Source organism: Apteryx mantelli, chromosome 5 (assembly GCF_036417845.1).
Source record: "Apteryx mantelli isolate bAptMan1 chromosome 5, bAptMan1.hap1, whole genome shotgun sequence".
Taxonomy (NCBI): domain Eukaryota; kingdom Metazoa; phylum Chordata; class Aves; order Apterygiformes; family Apterygidae; genus Apteryx; species Apteryx mantelli.
Genome location: NC_089982.1, coordinates 72667387 through 72688788, shown reverse-complemented (window position 1 = coordinate 72688788; position 21402 = coordinate 72667387). Strand labels below are relative to the sequence as shown.

General features: G+C 39.2%; 1 protein-coding gene across 1 annotated transcript; it reads right to left on the bottom strand.

Moving 5' to 3' along the window:
- Positions 1–418: 418 nt before the first annotated feature.
- WDR1 (WD repeat domain 1) lies at positions 419–20012 on the bottom strand. Its single transcript, XM_067298230.1, has 15 exons — positions 19744–20012; positions 19247–19368; positions 15156–15246; positions 11965–12112; positions 10131–10311; positions 8573–8650; positions 7748–7828; positions 7392–7625; positions 6446–6533; positions 5595–5751; positions 4837–4924; positions 3104–3214; positions 2439–2609; positions 1389–1533; positions 419–1059 (listed from the first exon to the last, which is right to left on the bottom strand). Exons 1-15 carry the CDS (start codon positions 19757–19759, stop codon positions 950–952), a joined length of 1821 nt encoding a protein of 606 aa, XP_067154331.1. The 5' UTR covers positions 19760–20012; the 3' UTR covers positions 419–949.
- Positions 20013–21402: the final 1390 nt, after the last annotated feature.

The following is a 21402-nucleotide window of genomic DNA, read 5'->3' as shown; positions in this document are numbered from 1 at the left end:
AAGGGAACTAAACATAAGATCATGATCTGTTCATATTAGGTAACAGCTTACATGCAACTGTTCTGCACATGCAAATGCATAAAACTTACTCAAACAGCTTGACCATCTTCTCAAAAATCACTTCAAGTCATAACAATGCTTCAATTAGTTTAATTCCTGTACTTTCAAAAGGTGTTAGAAGTACTCTTTTTAAATAACATGCTCCTCCTCCTTCAAACAGAAAATACCTTTAATCTTTCACACAGAATGATTTTTTTCTGACATTGAAATGACCAGACATTCTTAATTCATAAAAGTCACAAAGGTGTTTCTGAAGCAAGAAGTTGCCATGACAGTTATTTGTAAACATTAAACCCACAACAGTAAGTACATCAAAATCCCACACTTCCATCCTAAAATAAACCACAAAGCTTTGACATGAAATACATAAAAAGTTTATTATGTATGTACCCCATTTTGTTATCTGGAGGAGAAAATCTGAGGCAACAGTTTGGTGCAGTACAGAGAAGCAAAGCAATATACAGTAGCTGCACACAGCATGATTGGTTTCAGATAACAACTAAATATTCTTACTATGACCATTAGTACAGAAATGTTCTGCAATTAGAAAAAATGAGAAGTATTACTCTCATGCTGTACAATCTCACATTTCTTGGTTAGAAAAGAACAACTGATTGAGTTTGAATCTTTCAGGCCAACTTGCTAGGCTGTTGCCTCTGGAATGTTCAGCACAAAGGTTAAGCTCCAGACATAATTTAAGTGCTTTTCATGTGCAAACTGTTACTGGCTAAAGCTTTCAAAGTACATTTAATTACAGATATGAACACCCTGTAAAGATATGAGGATATGATAGAAGACCCAGAGGCCAATAGAGACTCTTTAGGAGAAATGCTATGTTCCACTGCAGTAGTTCTAGTCCCTGATTAGGTCCTTCCAAAGAGGGCTTATTTCATTGGTAGGAGATAGACCACTCTTTGACAGAAGCATCATGGGATGTTGTTACCAGCGTATGTTCATCCAACCATGCCAAGCTGCTTACATGATGTAGTCTGTGAGCATCTGTATGGCAATGCAATAACAAAAAAGAATTAGGAAGGCTAAGCTGACAAAATACCTTCAGCACACGCTCCAAATGTAATTTTCAGTTGCATTAAGTACTAGCAGTGTATTTTATGAATATACAAGATGTATTTTATGAAATACAAGAATATAATAGAGCAGTACTAGCTATTTTAGCTAGATAGAAGAGGCTGAAAATTAAGGCAAAATTAGTTTGGAAACATTCAAAACAATGCATCTGGCATACCATTTAGTTCTGGAAAATATGTGCTGTGTCACATTCCAAGAAAGATTGGCAACTTTCAAAACAGATTTTGAAGCAAACATACCTGGTATCTTGACTCTGGTCTCTGGATCACTTACAGTCCAAACATATACCATCATGTCCATGCCTCCGGAAGCAAAATGTTCATTGTCTGGTGACCAGGCAATACAAACAATTTTTGCATGGTGTCCATAAAAGACATTATGCTCCTATTGCAAAGTGATCGGGAATACAGTGTTACTTCATTCATTCAAGGTATTTCAAAAAAGCACTGGCTTTTAGTGTACAGCATAACAAAATAAATAACGATAAGATCCTGCAAGACTCCAAACATTGTATATCTCAGGTACAGACTGATGTCCCAGACAAAGTAGCTTTGCAATGTGTAAAGGACAGACAACTACAACAGAGCTCTTTTAAAGCTTCATTTTATGCCACTTATTTAAACACTAGTGGAATCAACAAAATCCAAACCTTTCAGCAAAAATGGCAAGACTCTTTCTAAGAAAACTGAGTTGGTAAAGTGCAGATGCAGCAATTACTCAGAAGCCTTTAAAATAACTCAATAGATGTTTCTAAAAGCAAAATTCTTTCAGTTTTTACTTAGAAAATGAAACATTTTTCTGGAACACCATCCTGTATTTTTCTTTTCAGTGTGGTTTCAGTCAAGGCCTAAATGACTTTAAAGACTGATTCACATATTTACTATTCAGCTAGAAACTGGAAATTGCCAGTTACTTGGCTCTTGATTAAAAGACACTAGACCAAAGGATGGAGCAAGATTCTCTGTCCCTGTGGTATCCCTTTCATTGCTTAGTCCTTACCATAGAGCTGTATGCCACAGCCAAAGTTTTATTGCCAAGTCTTTGTCTTATTTACTTCATTAGTTTTATTGTACTGTATGGATTGCATGGATCAGATTAAGTCTGCATTCTTGTCCATTTTACAAAATGGCACACAAGTTCTCTAGTAGACAGAAACACCAAAAACACATCAGTGATCTAACAGTTGTACCCCATTGGCTACATCACATTTCACTACAACAGATCTTAAGTCAACACATGCCTTTTTTTTTTTTTTTTTTTTAAAGAACAACTGATACAACAATTCTTACCGCATATGCATCAGTGACACTAAAGACAGTGACAACCTTGTTTGCATCACAGACTGCAAGAAAGGCACCATCGTGAGAATATGCCAGGTCGGTCACAGGACCTTTAGCTTCCAAAGTCTTCTCATTTTTCAAAGAGGTTCCTTGGATTGAATACAAATAGACATTTCCATCCTACAAATTAAAAGTGGAGAAGAGGGGAAGGAACAAAAACCACTTTACAATAGAAACAGGAAGGCTTATTGAGCTACCAGGGCTCTTTCACCAACTCCATCTGGTGCTACTTACATTGTGAAATAGTTTAAAGAACCTCTCATTCATACTAGCTACAATTCACCAAGTCTAGACTACACAACTGACTTCTAGAATTTGGGCAAAATTCTGCAAAATGCCTATTTCAAGCTCATATTGAGTGGAAACATTAAAAATTTAAAGACTGCAAATACAAAAGAAAAAAAAATTAAATAGATGTTAGTAGGGTCACGATGGTGGGAGAATCTGAGGAATGAAAGCCCATGAATTCCAATTACACATAATTTACTTATTTCAGTACTACTGTTGTAATAACTGTCAACTACTACTTCTCAACAGAACAACATACCTACTATTGTTAAACGCTACTGTTATCAGTTCAAGTGTTCACAGGAGTTTAAAAAGTGCAACCTTACCGCTCCTCCCACTGCTGCTGTGCCTCCTCCAGGGTGAACAGCTACAGCTTCTGGCTCATAGCCAAGGTCATCAATTGCAAAACATTTTTTCTTATCTTTCATCAACACAATCTGTAAATAGAGAACCATGAACTACTAAGATCCTTCTTCCAAATGCCTAATAAATGACTATGACTAAGCTACGTTGCTTAGTCATAAATACAAATCCACTCTGCTCAGACATTTACTGCATATTGACCCAAAGCAAACAAACACCGATTCTAAAAAAAAAAAAAAAACACACCCACACAAACAAACAAACAACCCACAACCCCCCCACACACACACCGCGGGTAGAAGAAAGAAATGCCTATGTGTGGTAACTAACTAATCTGCTGTGTTACAGGACTTAAGAGTGATTTAAATGCTCTAAATTAAGTAGTACAGGATACGCTCTATTGTATTCAGCTTCACCTTGCTTGGTCAGAACACAAAAGAAACATAGACAAAGCAGTGTTTTTAGCAATACTTATTACCTTCCTGGTTCACTCTTAGGGGAAGGGAAGTGGGGCCAAGTTAGCAGGCAAGCTGATACTGCAATGTAACATTTTAAGAGCTATCTCCTATCCAGTTCTATTTAATAATCAACTGGAGTAGTAACTCGCATTGAAAAACACATTTGGACAACACTACTGAAAATCCTAGACAGAGCCAAGATCCACATAGAAGGCAAAAATCATTAGAAGTTAAGCATGCTTTGACACTAAAATAGCCCTGATGACACAAGTCTGTTTGGTTTTGCATGATCTGAATACTACTGGCAAGCAAGCTAGAGATATCCACACTGTACAACAGCATTAGTTTGTTGGTTAGTTGCAAAAGAAAAATGCAGAACTGGGAAATCCTTTCCCTCAAATTGCCACACTGAATATATCAACAAAGAGCATTATTTAGAGATTAACGTGCATGTACAAGCATATTTGTTAATTCCTATTGTCTCTTGAAAAGAAATAAAAAATAAAAATCACTTTTATAACATGATTTTTATATATATATATATATATATATATATATATATATATATATATATCTCAATCAGAGAAGTCCTAAAAACTTAAAAGCAAAAAGTGTTCTTACAGGTCACTTAATGGTACATAAAAGATTGGGGTGCAATAAATGCACTTCTCATTACATGACAAAGTTACCTTTCCCACTTTACCCTTTTCTGCTTCCCTCTCTCCAAAAAGGAAAGAGATAAGGGAAAGGGAAGGGAACCAGAAACAATAACTTTGAAATTAGCAGCAATTCAAAGGTTTCAGGAGCTCTCTACTCTTTACAGTCAATAGCTAAGATGATTTATTTCAGAAGCACTTGAATCCACAACTTAAAGCACGTCTAGTCAGTTTTTTTTATTCAGCAGGTAAACAGTGTTCGTTCTTCCCCATATAGATTTAGACTGGTGTAGCCTTCTAGCACAAAGCTAGATTGACAATAGTAAATTCAGATGCATCCACATGAGGGACTACACAAAGTTTAAGTCTATAGATAAAACAGTCAAATTGGTACAAAAGCAAAAGACAAGCCTGTAACAAGTATCTTGCTTAATTATGTCCTCACAGGCTTATTAATAAATGCCCCAGAAGCATGAGGTGATTGAACACTAAACAAGTTTCCACCACAGTTACCATCATGTTACTGTACGCTATATTATCTAACAGAACAATTGTACTGCTAATCCATGAACTAATACTTACTTGTCCAATGCATAAAACTATAGTATATCCACCAGGACCAACAGCTAAACATTTTGGTTGAACATCCATTTTCACAGTATCCTGGCCGCTAGAGGAAGGTGTAGCAAGGTGGAGAAACAGGAGGACAAAACAGAATAAATTATTCCATGCTTATTATTTAAAATTGACTATTCAAATAGTCACCCCCTAATGATCTTCAAGAAGTTGCATAATTTAAAAGTTTCTTTAATAATCTGCAGTTTCCTTGTGTTTACTCTTTAGAATGTCAGTATCTTGATCAGGTAGTATACCTTCAAAGTGAAAATCAATGTTACTACACAAAAGCCTGCTTTTTGAATTTAACTAGGTGATTCTAATAAGATTCCACAAAATTTTTTGCTTCAATTGTGGTTTCCATGAAGAAACAGCCATTTCCCACCCCTCCTAACCACACATTTCAAATTCATTAAGTCCTCCTGTGTATTTATTAAGCACAGAAAAACACACCCTTCCCATCACCTGCCAATTAAACTACCCAATATAACACAGATATCTAACCTGTGAAAGGAAGGAGACAGAAAGAGAAAAGTCTGGGATGCATTTCTTGTTCTCATAGAAAAAAGTACGGTTGGTACAGCAATCATTTCTACAGTTTCCATGGTAACTTAAAACCTGAACAAGTTGCAGCACAGGATTCTCTGCCATGTAAATCAACAAAACTCTCGTTGTATAACAACAGGGGCTGCAACACCAGAACAAGAAGCAATAGTTTCACTAACCTGTAATCCCTCTTGCTGACATTGGTATAGCGCACAGTGTCATCCATACTGCAGGTGACCAGCTGATCCATTTCATCCACTGCCATTCTAGAAACCTGGTTTGTATGGCCTTTCCCAGAAAAGCCATCATTCTCTCCAGTTTCAGAATCCCAGTAATGTGCACAATAGAGTTAAGGAACATTTAAACATCTTGGTGCAGTGTGTTAGCTAAACACATCACAGTCCAACCTGTCGACAACAATGTTTGAGAACCTAGACTGTATTCCAAATATCTGGCTCCAGAAACCAATAGGACTGGAATTGTTGTAGTCCTAACCAGATTACAAGTTCTCTTGGGTAATGAGAAAGCCTGATTACATTTGAGATACCAAATAAAGAACAGAACTAATGTAACACAGAACTTCAAAAATCTACTTAAATACAAGTGGGGAAAAAACACAACTAAGAAATGAATCTAAAAAGTAAAACGATCTACCTATCTATTGCAAGTAACAACAGCAGCAAGAGACAGCAATACAAACCTGGCATATATGGCAAAGTACACATGGACAGTTACAAGAGAATTTATGATTGTTTGTTAGCAGAGAGGAGGAAGTAATCTACCACATGAAGTGAGAACTGAAAATTAAGAATTGGCACATATTTAGGACAACAAGGAGGCAAGGTTAAAGGCAAGCACTATATACAATAGAAAAGTTAGAGGAAAAGCAAAACAAACTTTTTCAACAGACATAAAATATTAATTTGTGTCTAGTAAAGATAATTCTTGTCTTAAGCAAAGCAATTTTTTTTAAGAAGCTCTCTCAATCTATAGGGCTAAAACAAATATCACTTTACCATTCAAAGGATATTAATATGACCATCATTACTTCCAGAGTAAATATAGGACTTTCCACCATTTTTATGCACTGTGAGACACTGAATTGATTTACTATGACCCTGTGAATAGGACACATAACAATAATTTTTGATGTGCAACTTCTAATTTTTAATATATACATAAACTTGTTTGAGAAAGATCATAGGCAATTCAGAAGATAACATACCATTTTATTCATAAGCATTAAAGGTCGCTCAGAATACAAATTACTAATTAATGGTGCAGTGATTTAACTGTTGCAGCACTGCTATTTCCATGCACTGCTCCTTAAAAGGACTGAATAGGCACTGTAAATAACCCTGTTACCGAGCCTGCTGGACCAAGATACTTTCACAGCCTTTTCATAAAGTTTTCTGTTCGGCCACTTTATGATATAGAGGAAAAGGACTAAATATGGTCATGTACCCACACTGATCGCCAGATTTAAAGCAGCAATAGCAAGAATCTGGGACATCTATTTCTAGTTCATGTAAAAATGTAAGTTCCCGTGAGAGTGCTGTGTCAGAGAACTCTGTAATTCCCAAAATTAAAGCTCAACTGTATAGTGACCTTAGTCACCTTGTTCACAATATACTGCTGAGGTAGAATGACAAGAAACAGACATCCTTGGTAGTTTTCTATCTATGCTGTATTTCTTTTATCATCTCAAGAATGCTTAAAGCTACTATGAAAAGCAGTTTGATAACTTTAACTGAAACCAAAATCAGTCTGCATGTTTGCACAATGCACAGTAACTCCATATAACATCTTAACTTTGATTTATGGGACTTGCAAGAGTCAGTCACACATAGCTGGTTTGGCAATGCAAAGTAATTCAACAAAACTATTTTTCAATAGTTACTACTCCATCTAAACAATTTCAACCACTGAACTGTTTATTGCAGAAACTGTGGTGCAACAACATAAGTTCAACTTACCTTTATGACACGTAAAGGCTTATTTGGATTGTTCTTGTCCAAATAATTAATATAGCCAGAGAGAGAAATACTCAATAAATGGTCTTTCTGCCACAAACAACCCAGCTGCTGATCCAAAACATTTGATCCCATGTTAAAAGTACTGACAATAGAATTAGCACCAACATCCCAGATTTTAGCAGTTTTATCTCCAGAAGCAGAAAGCAGTTGACTACTGTCAGGGCTCCAGCTAATCTGTAAAAACAAATGCCACCACAAGATAGTAAACACATTTATTACTGCAATACTTCACAGTCCATGAAGTTGGTAATGAAATAAATACTAAGGATCATTTACACAAACGAGGCAATACTTACAGCATAAATACCTCCGTCATGAGCTTTGCCTCCACCGAGAGCACACACTTTCTCTCCAGTCTTCCCATCATAGACAAAAATCTTAAGAGAGCATACATATGAACCATTTAAAGGAAACTGAAATGTTACGTTACTTGCATTGCACAGATCACTTTTCTGTAGCAGGGTGCACTTGCAAGCTTATCAAACACTACATTCAAGGAAGAAGCATAAATATTCCTGCATTTAAGACTAACCAGATGAGATGACAATCACAATCACAGTGAGCCACTCTACCACAATTTTGAATGCCAGGATCCAGTGTACAGATGCCACATTTTTGACCCCTGCTGTGATGGCAGGTTGACAATAGCACTGCAGTCATGGGAATCTGCCTACTTGTAAGGATCTCCCCCACAGCAAAAGTGCTGCTGTCAACCTGCCCTTATCAGCAGGGAGTCCACATGGAGTCAGGATGCTATCTGAGAGTTTAGTATTTCAGATGGATTTTTTATAATTGTAACAAGGACATACATATTCCAAAGGTCTGATACATTCCTGCCAAAATAACCTCTAAGAAAAGTAATACAATAAAGAAATAGAACAGAAAAAAAAAGAGTGAGAATAGTCTGATGGACAGAGAATAGTCTGATGGACATCACAGCTGTTGCAGCATTACAGGAAGGCACTGAAAGTTTAAGCCAATCATTTCACAGAATAAGAAGAGAAGCTACACATCTTAGAGAAGCTACACATTTTACAAAACTGATCCTATTCCCAAAATGCCTGAAAAAACCCTCTTTTTCTCATCCTAGAAGAGCTATAGAAGGGGTTACTTATTTTTACCTGGCCATCTGCACTAGCTGTAGCAAATCTGTTTCCATCAGGAGAAAACCTCACGCAGTTCACAAACCGTGTATGGTCCTGTAGAATAAAGAAGAATCAGCACTCTACATAACAGCGGACCTACGTACATTTACCTGCTTACATACAAGATAATCTAGTGTCAGTGAATTTCTCTTGCATTCAAGCCATAAGTTAGCTGTGTGGGAGGTGCCTGCTGTAGAGAATGCTGCTATTCAACCACTACAGAGCAAGTCTAGCCTCTATACTAGCCTCTAACTGAATAGGATCATGGGGATCAAGAATAGCCCAGGGAAAAAACTGTGGGATCCATACTGATGTAGTTCAACAAACTTAGCACAACACCATGTAAATGAGTGCTACTGTTTAAGGGATAGGTAGAAAAAACTTCAACTGCAGCCTAGATGCAGGGATGGGATTCTTCCCCTCCAGTCAATGAGCTCTTCTCCAGCATTCTCCAGATTTGGACTCTTGCTTCATTGTGCAAATGAGTTTCACATACAGAAAAATATCTTATCCCTGATATTGTAAAAAACATGGGCATGAAGATTAAACTATTGTTGTATTGGATTTCCATTTCTGAGAGATTACACTAGTGCTAGCTCTGTGAAGTAACCAGACAAGCTATATGTGCTCCCTAAATAGAGTATTTACAAATAGGAGACTATTCAAATGATGCTAGCTAGAATACCTGTTAAATTGGGAAGCACCACAATGAGGCCAAAGCTCCCATGAAAAGAGATTTGGGAGACTATTTTTAGCATTATGAAAGGCAGGTTCTAACCTACTTTCTTTGATTAAATATAGAATTTTTCTAGATGATACCTTGGGCTCTAGTCTAAACCATGTAACAGTCTATACATGAAGCCCATACATCAAATCAAATATCACTTTAAAAGGGAGACGCATACCAGACTGAGCACTCCTGGTAAGCAAATCAGACTTCAGAGTTCCAAAAGAAACAGCTTAGCAAAATGTAAGTAGCAACTTAAGTTCAGAAATATATTTGGCAACTACATCATATCACTGGATTGCAGAGCTCAAAACAATTCCTTTTCTAGAACTAGGATCGAAGCCTGACTAAATTCAGTGTATAAAGTCTACTCAAGGCACATACTTATGAAAATAAAGCCTTACTACTATATTTTTAAAAACAAAATAAGAATAAAATTTTCTGAACTTACTACTGAAATAAAACCCAGTATCCCTGAGAGATTTTTGAGGCAAGAGACATGTTTTCTGCCATCAGAAACAGCTGCAGAACTTCTTGGCTTTTTATCTTCTTTGGCCTCAAGTAACAAAGACCTGAACATTTTAAATGTAGTAGTCCCAAGCCTTTGGCTTTGCTGGCCTGGGAGAAGCCTTCAGTTATACCCAAACATGAATTTAAGAAGGCCACCTGACACCGACTACGCCTCAATAGGGGAAGCTCAAAACTTCTGTTACAACAGTGAGTTGTGACAAGAACTGCAAGGTTGTTGGAAAGCTTTTGTCAACTTGCTGCGTAGTTTAACAGAGCCACAACTAAACTTAAACTCACACTTATTGTAAACTTGAATTTGAATGGTGGTCCCTCAAAGAAAGCGGCACAGTTGTCATCACTGCCAGTTGCTAGACGATAAGGTCTTGTTTGTTTTATGTCCACGCTATTGATCACTTTGTTGTGCCCAGTAATCTCGCCAACAGAAGAACCACTATCCCACAGGAACACTGCTCCAAATCTGGTTAGAGAAGCAGACAATAACTGTAATTCATAAAAGTTAAATGTAGATTAACTCCTTAAGCATCTGCAAACAGCAGATTTGAGTGCACGCAAAGAAAAGAAATTAGGTCATCTCGTTAATCTCATGCAAGTGCATCATTGTTCCCTGAAGGATATTTGAAATCTTGCTGGAGAGAGACATTTGGTGAAGGGACTAGACAAGTTTTATGTATAAAGCTTCTAAAATTCAGAGATATAAAAGATTTTTTTTTAGTAAGTCCAAAAGCTCAGGTTTATAAAAGAAAGCAGTAAGCTGTTCCCAACTGTCCAGTCACTACATAAAATGTAAAGAGCTTGGATAACAACAGCATCAACTCCATTACCTGATTTAGCTTAGACTGGATACCATCACATTTAGGTGAAAGTGTTCTAGGTTTCCATGTGTATTTCTACAACAAAACTGATTAGCTACTATAGCTATGCTGACTAGTTTGCTAAGAGTTGAGCTGCCACGTTGTAACTGTTATAGCAGTACAATTCAATAAATCCCAAAAGAGAAGGCATAAGGAATACTTAGATTTACCATATGAACCTTAACAAAATGTCAACAGTTTACTGAAAGATATAAGGAAAAAGTTTATAAAAGCATTTGTCAGTTCTTATTTTAAGTTAACTAAAAAAAAAAAAAAAAAGTATAATCAATACACTGCCATTACACTGTCAGAGCATTGCTATTAAAAAGGGCTCTATAGAATCACTTCAGCAAAATTCTAAAGTCAGGGTACATATGCATAACATGAAACTGGCAAGCTGTAGGATAGCAAGTTATTAGTACCTACTTTCACCCTAACTAAGGGGCAGGTGGGGAGGGAGAAAAGATACAAAATAGCAACTGATGGACAATGTACTGTACATCAGTTCTTCTGTAACAAGAAAATGAAGCACTAGGAAACAAAGAACATCTCTCAAATATCAGGACATAGTATAACGTTTAAAACAAAAAAAATAGGAGTGGGGAAAACTTATTTTTAAGACCTTAAGGCCTGAGACTACCTGCTCCAGACTCTGCCTTAAAAACATGTCAAGTCTTCTAACATTAAGGAAAGGAGTCACCAGTCTCAGGCTACAATAGGCATCTTATTTAGACAAGGACAACCGGTTGTGATTTTTTTGAAATTAGCATAATTTTTTTAAAAAATATGAGGGCATTGCTGGAAGAGAATGTTCAGATATGCATTTTTCTACTTTTTTTTTTTTTTTTTTTTAAGCTCTTCTTCAGTTACATCCTCTCAGTTCAGGAGGGGTGAAACTGAAGAGGAAGAAAATCATCTTGTGGTTCCCTTCCTACTCTATCAAAATTAAACAAAGAAATCTTCCAAAGATCACCAAGAACAGGTATCATTTAACATAAAACCCACCTCTAAAAACCAATCAAAACCCCCACAATTTTAAATTGAGTAATTTAACAGAATGGTATTTTCCCAGTATATAAGCCACTTTGTTCTACAGTTGTCAAATACTGCATAAAAAATTCTGCTGCTGAGCAGCATATCTTGAGGTCTAAACAAGGAACAAGCCATGACTTTATTTCCTTGAAGAATTAAAGGCTTCTGCATCAAAAGTTTGCTTTATTAGAATACGAAAGTTTACAGCATACAGAAGAATTACTCACTTTTCCCTTCCTTCTCCAACCACAGCTATTCTCTTGCTGTCTTCAGTCCAGGCAAGATCCTTTATTTTTCCTGCAAATGGCTGATACTCGTACTTCAGTAGGTGTTCCTTCTGCGTAGTATCCCAGATTCTCAGCTTTCCAGAGACATCTGCCATAACATAATAGAACATAACTATTGTTGTTCCAGCATGACTCAGTCACATGACTCAGCAATCTGTCAGGATAAAAATTTTCAGCTACCCTGAACACTTGTACTAGGGGCATACCGTCTTACTCTATTACAATGACTACAAATCACTTGATTTAGGAATGCTGAAGACTACATCCATTTCACTGAGACTAGGTGTTTTTTTAACCAGATATTAAGTTAAGATGTGCAGCAATAAATACAACATACGGAACCAACTTTGAGAAAAGACATGCAAAAAAATTGCACACTGAGAGGGTAGGAACTCACATGCTATCTGCTAGTCTGTCTTAAGTGCTCATATGCTCGCATGCTTACCAAAACAAAAACAGAAAACTCCCTACCAGTTACAAGATAGCTTACCCAGACATCTCTGGAAGGTAGGCTACCCTACACCTAGAATAAAGAGAGCAATGCGGTGGACAGTAGCTGATGCACTAAAACTCATACTTCAACTTTTTTGCACCCTTGAAGCAAATCTGTTTTGCATATAGGTATCAGTTAACTGTATATCTGTGAAGAGATTTCTGTCCATAGTACTGTTTTCATGAGCATTTTGATCTGCCTACTTTTTCCTATACAAAAGCATGTATGCACTTAATTGTGCAGTTATTCATATAGTGCACTTGGACTACTACAAAGGAAGATAACAGAATATTCAAAAATACTAATGTCACAAGCAGCAGACACAGCATAAATCATAACAATTGAAAACGTAATATAATGAAAGCTTCTTTGGTCATTGTTTCCTCTCAGTATTACAGAGGCCTAGGGCTTGCTTCTATTCACAGCAAATACTGTGGTGCAACATTGTAAATAGAGGAGTTGTTCTAGACACAGACAAGTTTATACTTTTGTAATGAAACTCAGGTAGCAGATTATGTGTATTAGACCCTTCATAAAAGCTACTGTTTAGCAGCAAACCACACGTTAAAAGGCGTGCCTTTCACCTCAGCAGAACTCTTGATTCATTATCTACCATTTATCAGTGCATCTTTATAGTCCAGCTTAGACATAAAGCATCCCCATATCTTTGGGACTGACCAAGGGCTCATCTTCTCCACTTCTGCTAAAAGGACAGATTCAGAATCCTCCATTCTAATCTAAATAATTTGCTATTGAAATAAAATTTTAATTTGGACTTCAAAAATCCAATTGTTGTGCTCTATCTCTGATAGGACACATGCAGCTTTAACTTCATGTTATCCCCAATTCCTACACCTGTTATGACTGCAGTATAGGAGAAAATACCATAAAAACCACAGAACATTTTGCCAAAGGACTGTCCAATCAAGCATATCAAGTATTAAAGCAGGTTGCACGTCTAGCTCAAATTTGGTTACGGATACAGACATGAATCTTATGTTATACTTAGAACAGCTTAAACAGTCTAATGCTGTCTTCATACCCATGCTCACCAGTATCATGAGACTTTACAACTGATACAGAAGACAGTTTAAGGGAAATATTGCAGCCTAAGTTTGCGTATTTAGATGGGACAGACAACTTCTGAAAAAAGTCATCTGAATACTTCCCTAAAATGAAGGAGGTTCTTTAACCTGGTCGCTAATGAAAAGCATCTTCACATGGAGACTCTGTGTATACTACTGTTCTTCTACAGAGGAATGAAAATCTACAAGGTGATAAGAAAAAAAACCCCTGATGGTTATATTGGGGGATCAATACAGCACAAACCTAAAACACCAAATCTGAAGAACAAAGAACACATCAGTTTGACATATGGTCCACACACAAGACCGAGCCAAGAAAATCCTGGCTTTGGTTCCTTGGGTGGGGAGGGGGGGGAAGGCTGTGCTAATGAATGGCCTTAAAGCTTTCTCAGTATTCAACAGATACATACGTTAATATAGCTTTTAGGTATGCAGAAAGCCCAGAAGGGAAGAACTGAAGTATATTAGATTTTCAAAAAGGTTGCTCCCTTAAAATTGCCGAGAGAAGAATGCCGAGAGAAGAATTCCCATTCTACTAAGACCTGTGCAGGAGTCTTGAATCCTTTTCTAAGGGATTCATATTCAGAATATTTTGTTTTCAGCAACAACAACCAACATGTTATTTAAAAACAAAAAGTATTCCTGAATTGAGGTCCGTTACTTGCTTATGAAGTGTTTCTAGTTCACAATGGCAAGCAGATTTAAAGAAAACTAATTAATTGCAATTGTTTTTAAGAAAGGGAAGTTGCAATATTGTATTTATTAATATTCTTCAACTGCATACCACGCCTAAAGAGCCCTACCTGAAAAAGGTCAATTATTTGAAAGAAACTTCTGTTAAGGTGGGTTTGTTTAGTTCTCTGTTTGTAAATCAAAAATTTTAACTATTTCTGCTAATAATCCAAGGGAGGCTGCAGAAAATTCATGCTACCCATTCTCAGTCTATTGATTCACATACATTACACAAAGTTAAGAATGAGCATCTTTTCCCTGCTAACTTACCAGAGAAAGCCTTTAGTTCAGGTTACAACAGTCAGAAAAATCATGCCAAATCTTGCCAAGTTCTGCCAGCAAGAAATGGGGAGGGAAAGGAAAGAACTCTACTAGAATCACTGCCACCCAAAAGTATCCAAGCTTATTAACATGCCAAAGCAATGGTCCTATATTTCAGAAATAACGCTTCATTCTGCTGCATGTGCAAAAGCAACTCATTATGTTAAGGTTTGTCCTCTAACGCTAAACAGGCTAAGCATTTAAAGTTCATTTTCAGATTCTTTTTTATTTAAATAATACCAGTTTTTAAAAGAACAAGCATGCCACTGAACTCACTGCTTTAGAAAGAGGTTACAAGAACAAGTATAAAAATTGGTACAAAGTACCAAAATTGGTCTTTCCCCACATGCACACAGAATTACATTAAAGTGGGTCACATTGGCTACATATATTCTGTACAGCAATGTGAAGTGTTGCTTTACTACACCAGTAAGTTCTGTGTTAAGCACTTCAAAAGCTTTGTCCACACAGCTCATGCAACGTGCGCACTGATACTTTACCTCCAGATGCTATGTAAAATCCGCTGGGAGCATACTTGGCAACTACAACCTGATGGGCATGCTCCGTGTAGATGTCAGCAATTGCAGGATTCTAGTTTAAAGAACAAGGAAAGAGGGAGGAAAAAAAAAAACAAAAACAAAACAAAAGAGAGAGGGAGAGAGAGAGAGAGAGAGAGTTACTAAGTAGCAATTCCTGATTTTCACAGGAGTAAAATCAGATGTTCCAAGATAAAACTCAGAATTTTTCCCTACATTCCTTCTCTCATCCCTTCCCTCCATCTTGTACTTTAAACTGAAAAACTGGCTAAAACCAAAATCTACAGAGAAAAGCGCAGAGCACATTGCATGAAATTACTGTCTACTATGACTAAAACACAGTGATTTCTAACAACTGCCACAATTGAAAGTATTTCCTCTGCTATTTCCTTCTTCAGAATCTGCTGACCCCCAAAGAATCCAAAATAAGTCAAGTTATAGGCATCTTTTTAATAGGGCTGGCCAGGTAAAACAATTATCTAGGTAGAATACTAAACATACTCTGTGTTTTGCAGCACACACCCAAAAGTTCTACTACAGTTAAGTACAACATATTGCACCCAAGTTACTCATTGATATGTACTCAAGATTACTCAGTAACCAATGAGGTGTGCAAGACCTGCTCTTTCTTGCCAATTGAAATCTAGTCAAAAACCTAACACACTAGCATAAGAGAAGAAGTTTTCCCCAGCATCAATAATTGTACTGGAATAATGAAAGAAATGCATCATTCACTGCTGCTCTATCACAATTACATCTTTTCAGTCTTAAATGTGTTTTCAGATGCTCCAGGTTGGATAATTAAACTGATTCAGTGTATCAGTAGATCAGGGTTACACTACTGAGGTGACAAATCAAAAGGATGACCTCAAGACACATAATTCTTCCAATATCTGCTCTCAAATTAAAAACCATACAAAATCCCCACACTGCATATCTTCCAGGAACAGCAATATACTAGTACATTAGTAATACATTATTCTACTTTTTGGAACATTTTTTTATGCCAGTTGACAAGTATTTTCCAGTTCCAGAAACTTGACTTACGTGGTCAGAAGAAAAAAAGTAGTCCATTTTAATTGCTATAATTAATATACACTTGTTCACCTATATCAGAAAACCACCTGGTGTTATGGTATGACTCAGCTGTCCAATCAGGAAAAACTAAAGCACATGCTCTGTTTTAGGAAGAAGACAGTCTCTTGCTCTTACAGTACTGTAAATCTCAGGAGATAGAATATAGCTTACTCATGCAAGAAGCAGCTCTTTTCCATTTCTGGTACAGCATGCTTTTACATTGCTTGAGTGCATTATAGCCCTGCTTAAGTCACAAATGTCTGCATTTACAGCATCCACGTGTCACTCTCCATTTTGTGTGTTACTGTTTTTTATCTAAGCAAGACAAGACAATGTTTTCCCCATGCTGTAGTTGCATCACCTACAAATTCAGGGCGCTCAGAAAACCATATTTTGTTAATAATGATACACACAAGCAGCTGGTGCTTTATAGTAAGAACCTCCAAGAGCCCTTGAAGCTAAGTAGATAAGAGATTGGACTTACAGAATGAATTAAGGGGGGAAAAGGAAGATAAAATTCAGGCACCTAAATTTAAGATATGGCTAAGAGATTTTGGATACAAGCAAATAAACTAGAGCTGGCAACATAAATGTTTGTTATTCGATAAGATTATTTTTGCTTGTAAGCTCTGTTTTCTAACTTGTATGTCTTTCATAGACAAAAAAAGGCTTTTCTAAAAAGATTTAAATATAAAATTATAACATTAGTCAGGACAAATGCAGTACCTAATACTAATTATCTGCTGTTATTTTTGAAGAAGGCTAGGAATAAGTTTAGGGATAGATTCAATGAGAGAGCTTATGTGGCTTATTTTGAACACTGAAACTAGAGCCACTTAAGAAAGTGAGTAGTTTAAGTTCCAAGCTTCAAAGTAAGCTTGGACCCATGAAGACAATACAATATTAATGAGGCATGAAACCTTACAAATATCACTAGTCCTTCTTTCTTACAGTGCTTTTCCAGTCCTTTTTGCACTTTAAAGAAAGTCTCCAGCTCATGTTCAAAAACCAAGCACGAACCTTTTACTCAGCACCATAGTTTAGCTGCTACTACAACTTCGGAAGATTTACAGAGCTGATCACTACATTTTAATGATATGCCTGTTTTTTTTGTTTGTTTTTAATTAGAGCATGACTGTTCCACGTAACACTGGAAAAACTGTCTGTAGAGGGACAACACAGGGCCCTCCCAATACTTCATTTGGTTGTTACAAGCTATTTATGCAGGCTTCCATACCTTCAAAGAAGGCATGTTTCTCAGTTAGGGAGCGGACACACTTCCATGTAGGTTTAGGAACAAACCACAACATTCTCTGACACAAAAGCCATACCATGCACTTTGGTCAGTTTTTGTGTCATTGCTACAAAACATTCTATACTAGTTTGAGGAATGTGTTCTGTCAGTCACTAACAGGAGCAGCGTTTTCCTACTTGCCAGTTCAGGTAAGTTTACATACCGGCATGAATTACACCATAAAACTGAAGGTTTTATGACTTCCATTCTCAGCTTCCACTGAGAGTTTAAGCAGGTCTAAATTGGAGTTCCCACAATCCTGCCTTTCCCGTATTCAGACCTTGCCATGTGCTCTACCTTCTAGTTTTCACAGGGACTGTCATTTGCATTGTGTGATTCTTCAGTGAGCTGATTCAGGAAGCCAAAAGAAAAACTGTTTTCTTCCAGTTTACCCACAAAATAGGGTTGGATGAACACTAATGACAGTGCAAGGGAGGAGGTCACAATACACAACTGGGGCAGAAACTGTGCTGTAAGCAGACTGGCTTTTCTTCTCCCATCACACTGTGTGCCATTATTGAGACTTCTGGTTTCAGAAAATTGAACTTTTCTTGATACCAACAGTGAAACACTATTACCACATTACATGGAGACATTAATAAGAAAAACAAACTTGTACTTTAAGTGGAAAAGAAAAAAACTAACTGATATCAAACAAGAAAATTGCAAGAAATTAATTGTTTAGCAGCATTTCTGTATTATGGCATGACAACGAAATAAGAAACATTTGTATATAGCAAGGGTAGTGAGAGCAATCAGGAAAATGCTCGTAAAAATTCAGTTTACAAAACTGTTTTACAGAAACAGTCATAAACAAATCCATTGTTGTGGAGACCTGAGAATTCCAGAGACATACGACCTGTCCCACTGCAAGTCAAAGTTACAGGATGAAAAGGAAAGCAAATCTAGGAGTTTGATTTTTCCAGAGTAGAACACTTATGCTGAAGGAAATAGTGATCTTTGAAAACCAATAGCAAAACAATAGCCTAAATGTGTAATGCTTCCTCCATCCTTTTCAAAGCGATGCCATCTTTGAAGTAGTAATTTAAATAACACACTTAACACTTCTTATCACCACAGAAGAACTCAACACCACTGAAAACATTAACAGGGGTATTCTAACATTTAATCAATGAGAAGTTCTCTGTGATCAGGGCTGAAAACTCTGGATGTTCAGACAGCCTGCCATGGAGTCAAGTAACTGACAACTGTTTTGATTCCTGGAGTGCAGTGGAAAAAAAGAAGCTACGGAATAATGAACTTAAACATAGCTACTTGTGAGCATCTGCATGCTTCTCTTACAAGAGAAAGGCCCAGTAGTGCAAAAAGGGAAGAGTTCATTCATTAAACAGATACCTCTCTCAACTTCATAAGAGAATTATGATGATAAACAAGGCCAACCAGAATATACCAGTCTCTTGTCTACAAATTCTACATAATGACAGGGAGAGAACTGTACATTTCACAGAGATTTTCTACGGATTTCTACAGTCACTGCCCATAATTTTATGTCTGAGTCATGCACCCTTCCTCTTCCCCTCCTGCTGATCACAGATCTGTGACCTCAATTGAATTTACTAAGTGGGAATAAAGCACAAGCTATTACAGGAGAGGGGCTGGGAAGCAAAATGAAACTTAGCAAAACGAACTCTACTAGGAAATAAAATAAATCAGGATACATTACATCAATGTTTCTGATGACGACACATTTTCCGTTGGTGTAAATAAAATTATTGCCCTTAGGATCACCTCCAATAATTTTGGAAACGCCTCTTTCAACCTGTGGGAGGCTGGCAAACACTTTTTCTACGGAAAGAAGAGTGGAAAAAAGAAAAAAAAAAAGAGAGAGAGAGAGAAAGGTTTTATTCATCGCCGTTAACGAACGCCTCGCAGGCGGCCAAACGCCCTGCCCAGCGCCGACCGGCAGCCGCGGGCACTTGTTGCTGTCAGCGGGCCGCGAGGAACCGCCGGCTCCGCGCCCGCCCGGCACCGCCTCGGGGGCGGCCAACGGCCGCGCCAACGGCCCCCACGCGCCGCGGCGCCGGGACCCCGGCAGGGCGGCGGCGGCCGAGGCGAGAGCCCGCCGCGGGCGGCAGGGTCACCGGGCGAAGCTGCCGCCGCCGCCCGGCCGCGCCGCCTCCCCAGCCCCCCGCCGCCGCCGCCGCCGCGCCGGGCACTTACTGATCTCGTACGGCATCTTCGCCCACTTGTTACCGCCGCGGGCGGTGGCGCCAGGAAGGGAGGCGAAGCGCGCCGAGCGCAGGCAGACCGGCCTCTCGCCGCCGCCGCCGCCTCAGCCCCGCGGCGCCCAGCAGCACGAAGCAGGAAGCACCCGCGCGGCCCGCCGCTCTCCCCTGCCTTTGACCATATATAGTCAACTCTGCTCGCGCCGCGCCGCTCCCCGCGAGCCCGCGCGCCGCTCCCTCCCCCGGAAATGCCGTCGGCTCGGCTCGGCTCGGCTCGGCTCGGCTCGGCTCGGCTCGGCTCGGCTCGGCTCGGCTCGGCTCGGCTCGGCTCGGCTCGGGCGGCCGCAGGAGCCGGCCCCGCCCCAGCAGGGAGCTGAGCACAGGCGGCGACGACGAGCCGCGCGAGGCGCCACACGGCGGCTCTGCCCTGTCTCGGGGTGGGCGCCGCTGGGCGGGCTGCGCATGCGCGCCCGCCGCCGTGGCGCTCCTCGGGGCATGCGCGGCGTGTGGCGCATGCGCAGAAGCGGCGGTGAAGCCGCTCCGCGCCCTTTCTGTGGGGTCCGGCTGTGGGCTTGGAGGGGCCGCGCGGGACAGGCCGTGCCGCGGGGCGCTATGGGGAGGGGCGGGTGTGGGGTTGTGAGGAGGCAGCGGCGGGGAAGGGAAGTGTGCGGTGGGCCCGAGGGGCGAGGGCGGTCGGGGGAGGGTGTGGGGTAGAGGCCAGAGAGGGAGCTAGGGCGGTTACGGAGCAGGACGTGGCGCGGAGGAAGCTGAGGGGAGGCCGCTGTGTCGGCCCTGCAGGTCAGCTCCCGGGTGGCTCGCTTCGCCTTGGCGTGGGGCCTCGGCTCCCCGCGCACAAGAAATGTACCTATTCTGGGGGGGGGGGGGGGGGGTTGCCCCTCTAATAGCCCTTGTAGGGACTCTAGGTGTGTGCCGTAAGTTATTTAGGGGAAAGAACCCGAGTTTGATGTCAGAAATAATCATATTTATAAGTAGAGATTAAGGCAGTAGTAGTTACCTCCTACAACACCATCTATGCAGGTCTTCTGGTACTTCATTTCTTTCTTTTATAGAGGTGTTAAGCCGCTTCCTATCTCTAGTCAGTATTTTCTTGAAGACAAATCTGACCTCATCCCTAATGTTTATCTTTTTTATTCTTTAAAAAAATCTTTGCTGTTAATAATTGTAATTATTAACAACATCTAGGGTTTTTTTTTCCTGTTACTCGGGTTCTTTACAAACTGAGAAGTTTTCTTAGAGCTGTCCTGAGAGGTGGAATAGCATGCTTACTTCAAGTAGCATGGACAACAAGCTGTGAGGGGAAATAGTTTATCCAGAGTTGCATAGGAGACATAAAAAGGATGGTATGTGTATTTTTCTCTCGGATGCTATTAATATACACAGTGAGGATACAAACTATCAATTCTTCATGTTACAATGATGCAAAGAATTTACTCTTAAGAGTCAGAAACTGCTGAAATGGATACGTTTGTGCTTTTGTCACTGTAACGTTTCATTCATAAAGTGAGGTTTCTTCATATCAAAAGGGAAATAGCATCAGGATAGATGGGTATGACAGGAGTGCTTTACTCATACAGAATAAAATACAGCAATGGCATGCTCTTGATGTGTCTACTGACCTGTAAAAAAGACATGG